We start from the raw sequence: 6,858 nt of genomic DNA, 5'->3' as shown, positions 1-6,858 counted from the left end.
GGGGTGGGGGCAAGTGCACCCGGCTTGTGACCGCCGCGGCAGCGAACATTTGGGGTCGGGAGCAGAGTGGAAGGCGCTCTGGCGCGTCCTAGAGTTGGCGGGTGTTGGAAAAACGGAAAGTGGAAGGTCTAGCCGCCGCGGTGATGTCGGGGAAGGGGGGTCCCGCTCTAGAAAGGTGGTCGGAGAGCCAGTCAGTGGCCGGAGAAAGGAAAGCGAGAGAGAGGGGGAGAGCCCTGGCCGGCGGCCGGGAGATGGGAGGGACGCATCAACGCCCGATGCACCGACAGGTGGAGATTCGGGTCGCCAATCTCGCTTTCCAGCTGGGCAGTGCTACCTGCCGACTCCCCGACTTCAGCCCCACTTCTTTTCCTCCGCCACCACCCCTTTTCCAACCCAGCAAACATTCGCTCATTGACGCTGAGAGAACAAGTTTTGCTTTGCTATCTGGCGCCTCGCTTCTTGCATTTAATCTTTAACATTTATGTTTTTCCCCCTTGTTTTCTCCCCCCTTCCTAATTTAAATAGGCGCATGTTTCCTTTTTTAAGTTTTAACATTTCTGGTCTCGATCCCACGGCTCATTACAATATTTTTGTGGATGTGATTTTGGCGGATCCCAATCACTGGAGGTTTCAAGGAGGCAAATGGGTTCCTTGCGGCAAAGCGGACACCAATGTGCAAGGCAAGTCCTTCCAATTAACACGTTTTCCTGACACTTATTTAGGTGAGAATGATTAATTAAAGCCTTTGTGGACTGGCTCGAGCGACTTTTAAAACGATCGGCCAATGACTTCTAAAAGCAAACGAGGGGGATAGGGGGACAGACTGAGCCGCGAGAAGGGGGAGGATTATGCAAAAGCTATTTTAATCATCCCAGTTAATAGGAAGAAAGCGCGGCCTAAAAAGCCCCAGCTAATGGGCCTCACAGTGGAATAAGGGGTGTGCGTATGTGTATGTGTGTGTGTGTCCTACGTCGTGAGGAGTTAGGACTGGGCAGTGCCCGGGGCACATGTAAACAACTTGTTTCTATCTCTAGGAAATCGGGTCTATATGCATCCGGATTCCCCCAACACGGGGGCTCACTGGATGCGTCAAGAAATCTCTTTTGGAAAATTAAAACTTACAAACAACAAAGGAGCTTCAAACAACAATGGGCAGGTCAGTGGCTCAAGCGCTCATTTCTCTCTCTCTCTCTCTCTCTCTCTCTCTCTCTCTCTCTCTCTCTCTCTCACACACACACACACACACACACACACACACACACACACACTCATACATACTCGTCCCTCCCTAAGATCCAGTTCATCACTTTAAACCAACATAAGAAACTGGACACGTTTCTTTGCTTCATTAAAAAGACTTCTAAAAAATTCTATTTCCATCCTCCGAAATTATATTAAACAAATCTACAAAGTTGTTCTTCTCGCCCCCTCTCTCCCAATTCCCGAGTTCCCAACCTTCCCAAGTACAAATACTTGGTTGATTTTGAGAAGGAAACGCGCAGGATCTGCAGGTTGTGAAAATCTTTGTTTCTCCTTAAAGGAGGACAGGGAGAAGGGCCCTGAGTATCGGGCGGTCGGGTTTGGTTTTCCTCCCGTGCTCAGGCGATCCGTGCTCCCGGGCAGCGAGGGCTGGTCTGCCCCAGCCAGCCAGTCACCAGCCGGGCGAGGCCCGCTACCAGTTACTAGGGGCGGCGGGCTCCTTGCAGCCTCCGCGCGGCGGGCGGCGCAGAGCCCCGCGTACACCGGCTGCGTTAACGCGCCACCCGGCGCTCCCCTTTCTCTCCGCCGGACAGATGGTGGTTTTGCAGTCCTTGCACAAGTACCAGCCCCGCCTGCATGTGGTGGAAGTGAACGAGGACGGCACGGAGGACACCAGCCAGCCCGGCCGCGTGCAGACATTCACTTTTCCCGAGACTCAGTTCATCGCCGTCACCGCCTACCAGAACACCGATGTAAGGAGGCCTGGGGGCTGGGCGCACGGCGGTCGGCACCGGCTTCTCCAGGCCCGCGCCGCTACCCCCGGCCATCCCCCGCTCTGGCACTAACGTCAGCCGCAGCTGGCTCTGCTGCGCCTTTTAGGCGTAGGGCTAGGGGTCAGCTGGGCACCTTCCCTAAACACCTAGCCGGTGGGAAAACGCTTCCTATTTGTCTCCGTCGCGGGTCACCCGGGCCACCTTTAAGGTGACCAGAATTTCTCGGGCCTCTTGGGAATTTTTATTTAGTTTTCAAGCATCACTTTCTGGGTGATCAAAAGAAACCCACATTCATATATTTTAAAACTACAATAAATTACTGGGGGCTACGAAATGAGCTTTCTAGCAGTTTGAACTTAAGCATTTGCAAGTTTGCAGAAACTTATTTTACTACTGTTGATTTGACTACTAGAAGTGATGGTGTTTTTTAAAAACTTAAATGAAAATATTAGAAGTTAAAAATATGCATTTATTTTAAATCAAAACTGATTTTAAGATGCAGCTTGTGGGTTCTTCAAGTTGTGTATCAAAAGCGACCAATTTTAAAAAATATGATGAAACATTTAAGATACGCAACAATTTTTAGTGATGAATTCAAGTGCCCCTTAAAGACTTTTGCCTGAGTAAGGGCATTATGTAACAAGCATTTTAAAAAATGAGCATTTGAACCAATTTAGAACACATGGGAGAGCTAATTGAAAGCAATTCTTTAGTCTTAGTCACCATTAATTTAAACATGTTCCTCATAACTTTCATCATACTTTCTTTATTTTCCTTTCCACCCATTCCCTCAAATTTTTCAGTTAGGGAAACTTTGCTATTTAATGAAATTGTGATCCGTAAGCCCCTGTAAAAAGCGGCAGATGACATATCCTTAAACACCCAATCCTCTGTATAGAATGTAAAATCGTATTAATCTTTCTTTCTCTTTTCCAGATTACACAACTGAAAATAGATCACAACCCCTTTGCAAAAGGATTTCGGGATAATTATGACACGTAAGTAGTTTTGCACTTTCTCAGATTTGTGGAATTGGGCTTTAGGTCAAAGGTGGATTGCTTTGTACAAGGCTTTTGGAAGCTAGAAAGTGTGAAGACAGGGTTGTTTTCGAGGTTTTCCTTTCCTTTTTGTCGGCTCCCCTTCTCTCTGGTGACCCGGCTTAGTACTTCTGCGGTTTCGGTGAAAGGGTTCCTCTGCCTATTTTTAGCTTTTGCGTGAATTACAAAGTTGTTGGCGGGGCTCGGGGACTGGCTGGCTGGGGAAGCCGCCCTGGTTCCCGGGTGCGCGAGTTGTATGTGGCACTGCAGATGCTCAGCTCAGATTGTCTGTGTCTGAAACCGCCCGAGTCTGACTGAAAGTGCATGTGGCTCTGGCAGTTGTTACAGTCTCCTTGGCATATGTGACTTTTATTTACCCATTTCCAAGTTTTGTGTAATAGCTTTTCCTGTGCAAGTTTACTGTGGACTGAATAAAAATGTGCACCCACTACAGGCAAGTTCACGAGCACAGCCGATATTGCAGTCACTTCAGGCTTTGGGAAGGACTCAGGTTCTGTTGCTGTGTATTATTTATGCTTCGAAAGAAAAGTATTTCCTCTTATCGTTTGTATCTAGGTGCGTTTTAATTAAATGTGTTGGTTCCCTTTTCTCCAGGCCTCCCTTACCTACTCCATGTCTTTTCTATCAAAATGCTGTCCTCTGGGGGCAACAGTAGGTGTAAACTGAATACTTCCTGGGCTTGTTCTAGCGTTCTTCCTCAGAGCCCAGGTATAGTGCCTAGGAGTTCAGATAGAGTTATATAGCAAAATCTAAATCTGGATTATGGTTATCCCTTCACGTTTTTCTGACCATAGAAGGGAAGGATACATAAATTTTAATTTCATGGCTTGCATTAAGTGCTTGGGATAGAACTGCAAAGTTGAATCTGTCTTTGACTAGGAATAGATTAAATTTGTGGAGGAGACAAGTGGCTATCTCCAGGTAGATACAGAACTTCCTTCCTGATATTTTTATAACAAATTGAAAAGACAGTCATGGATGGTACTGCCTGTAACTGTCATGTGCATCCCTCAAAAGTGGTCCAAAGGAAGCAAGCCTCATCAGTATGATTCCCCAGAAAAAAAAACTTGGCTACTCTAGTCCTTCCTCACAATCTAAAAAAGGTGGGCTCAGCACAGTGGAAAGTGTGTGGCCCATGAGACCAGAGATATTGGTCTCTGTACTAGGGGGTCTTGTAGATTTTGAGCTTTTAATTCTGCTGTGAACATCTGTTCCAAAGCATTTATTTTGCACAAATCAATTCAGTAATCCCAAGTGGGTTGGGACCTGGATGGGCATATAAACTGTATCTTTTGCAGATTGTTTTTTTTTTTTTCTTTTAAAAATATTGTGGTGGTAGACAGAGAAGATATTTGCACCTTGCTGGTTATGTTCCCTTCCTGCCTCCCTCTACGTGTTCTTATTTGAGGCTGGAATTAAATTTCAGGAGGGAAATTTTGTGCAGTAAGCAAACTGCACCTGAGCAGCCACGGCATAACACTCACTTGCCCCTCTTCTGGCTGACTTCTGTTGGAAAAAACCACTTCCACTTGGTTCTTAAATCACTATATATTTCTCATAAAAAGCTTCTTTAACTATACAAGTAGTTATCTTAGACATTTATGGGTTAGAGAAGAGTAGAATGGTTTATGACACTCCCTTTCCACTGTTAATGTCGGTTATTTGGGCCTGGCTCACTTTTGGAGAAACAGGGAGAGCAATAAAGAGTTCAGGGGGGCCAGGGGGTGTGCTTGGCCACTCACCAGGGAATCTCCTCCCCAAAGGATTGAGGTCTGACAATACTGAGGCTCCCTTTCAAAACAGTCTGTTGATTAAAGATTAAAACATTTATGTGTGAGCTAAATAAAAAGGGAGGCATGTGTGTATGTGTATGAGAAAATACTTTGACCAATCTTGATCCAATCTCTGGTTCCTTCTCAATTCGAATGGGATTTTCTAGGCCCAGGGCCTAGAGCTAATCTTTGACTATTTTATTTAAGGTAATTCTTAGTAACACAATTACTGTATGTGATTGGGCAAGTTATTTAACTTCCCTTTGCCTCAGTTTCTTCACCTGTAAAGTGGGATAATAATGGTACCTAACTTGGAAAATTGTTGTGATGGTTAAATAAATTACTGTCTGTACAGTCCTAGACAAGGGTGCCTGGTACACATAATCAAGTTGTATAAGGATGAGCTATTATTAGTGGGAGATTGCTTGGCAGAGGTTGATAACTGTACTTCAAGAGTTTGCCCCCCAAATTGTTGTTGCTGTTGTTTTTAACCAGTAACAGATCAAAAGCTGGGGAAAGAAGGTCAGAGTAAAGAACGCTTTTGCTCTGCAAAAGAATTTTACTGATTGATGACTTTGTTTCCAAGTAGTAATTCTTGTTTGTATTAGTGGTCGGGAGCTGGGGGTTGAAAGATCACACGGGGAAAACAAGACAGTAAGTCCTGCAGAGGCTTCCAGCAGTAACCCTCCCGGGTCTCAGCAGACTGGCGAAAACCAGTCCGATGCTTGTCAGTACCTGGGGGGCCCGCGCGTGTGTCAAATGGAGGAAAGTGGTCTTAAAAGGGTGGAAGTGGGTGACCTGTTTAGAAATTTCGCTCAGAAACTCTCACCGAAGAAGAAAGGCCCACTGGGCAAATAACACCTTGGTTCCTGGGTAAATCTGCCTTAATGTGTACACATACAGTGGAGAAGTGGGATGAGAGTCCCTTGCTGTGCTCCTCTCTCGGGCCCCCTGTGCACCTGGCGAGAGAGCGCAAGAGAGGAGGGAAGCCTTCCTCTTCACCTGTATCATTTTTAGGTCTCTGAATAGACAGATTGATTCCTTTATAATTTCACGATTTATTTTGGAGAGGATGCAGGTCTGTGACCTTTTGTCTGTCTCCATCCTGGACGGCAGGTTACACGTGGAGATGGTGCGGGTGGGCGACCAGGGGTGGCCTTCCCTTTTGCCCCCCGAAGGGACCTGGCGCCACCCTTCGGTTCTCTCTCTCTCCCTCCCTCGCAGGATCTACACTGGCTGCGACATGGACCGCCTGACCCCCTCGCCCAACGACTCCCCGCGCTCGCAGATCGTGCCCGGGGCCCGCTACGCCATGGCCGGCTCTTTTCTGCAGGACCAGTTCGTGAGCAACTACGCCAAGGCCCGCTTCCACCCGGGCGCGGGCGCGGGCCCCGGGCCGGGCACGGACCGCAGCGTGCCGCACACCAACGGGCTGCTGTCGCCGCAGCAGGCCGAGGACCCGGGCGCGCCGTCGCCGCAGCGCTGGTTTGTGACGCCAGCCAACAACCGGCTGGACTTCGCCGCCTCGGCCTACGACACGGCCACGGACTTCGCGGGCAACGCGGCCACGCTGCTCTCGTACGCGGCGGCCGGCGTGAAGGCGCTGCCGCTGCAGGCGGCCGGCTGCACGGGCCGCCCGCTCGGCTACTACGCCGACCCGTCGGGCTGGGGCGCGCGCAGCCCCCCGCAGTACTGCGGCGCCAAGTCGGGCTCGGTGCTGCCCTGCTGGCCCAACAGCGCCGCGGCAGCCGCCCGTATGGCCGGCGCCAACCCCTACCTGGGCGAGGAAGCCGAGGGCTTGGCCGCCGAGCGCTCGCCGCTTCCGCCCGGCGCCGAGGACGCCAAGCCCAAGGACCTGTCCGACTCCAGCTGGATCGAGACGCCCTCCTCCATCAAGTCCATCGACTCGAGCGACTCGGGGATTTACGAGCAGGCCAAACGGAGGCGGATCTCGCCCGCTGACACGCCCGTGTCCGAGAGCTCGTCCCCGCTCAAGAGCGAGGTGCTGGCCCAGCGGGACTGCGAGAAGAACTGCGCCAAGGACATAGGCGGCTA

General features: G+C 49.5%; 1 protein-coding gene across 1 annotated transcript in view; it reads left to right on the top strand.

Moving 5' to 3' along the window:
- TBR1 (T-box brain transcription factor 1) overlaps positions 1-6,858 on the top strand; it is a 10,723-nt gene that overhangs the window by 1,030 nt on the left and 2,835 nt on the right. The window contains exons 2-6 of the mRNA XM_007457005.1: positions 526-680; positions 1,035-1,156; positions 1,794-1,952; positions 2,910-2,971; positions 6,028-6,858. Coding sequence (XP_007457067.1) covers positions 526-680; positions 1,035-1,156; positions 1,794-1,952; positions 2,910-2,971; positions 6,028-6,858 — 1,329 coding nt within the window. The remainder of the gene's footprint in view (positions 1-525; positions 681-1,034; positions 1,157-1,793; positions 1,953-2,909; positions 2,972-6,027) is intronic.

The sequence above is a fragment of the Lipotes vexillifer genome, unplaced genomic scaffold (genome assembly GCF_000442215.2).
Source record: "Lipotes vexillifer unplaced genomic scaffold, Lipotes_vexillifer_v1.1 scaffold1861, whole genome shotgun sequence".
In the NCBI taxonomy this organism is placed as follows: Eukaryota; Metazoa; Chordata; class Mammalia; order Artiodactyla; family Lipotidae; genus Lipotes; species Lipotes vexillifer.
This window is presented reverse-complemented; position numbering and strand designations above follow the sequence as displayed.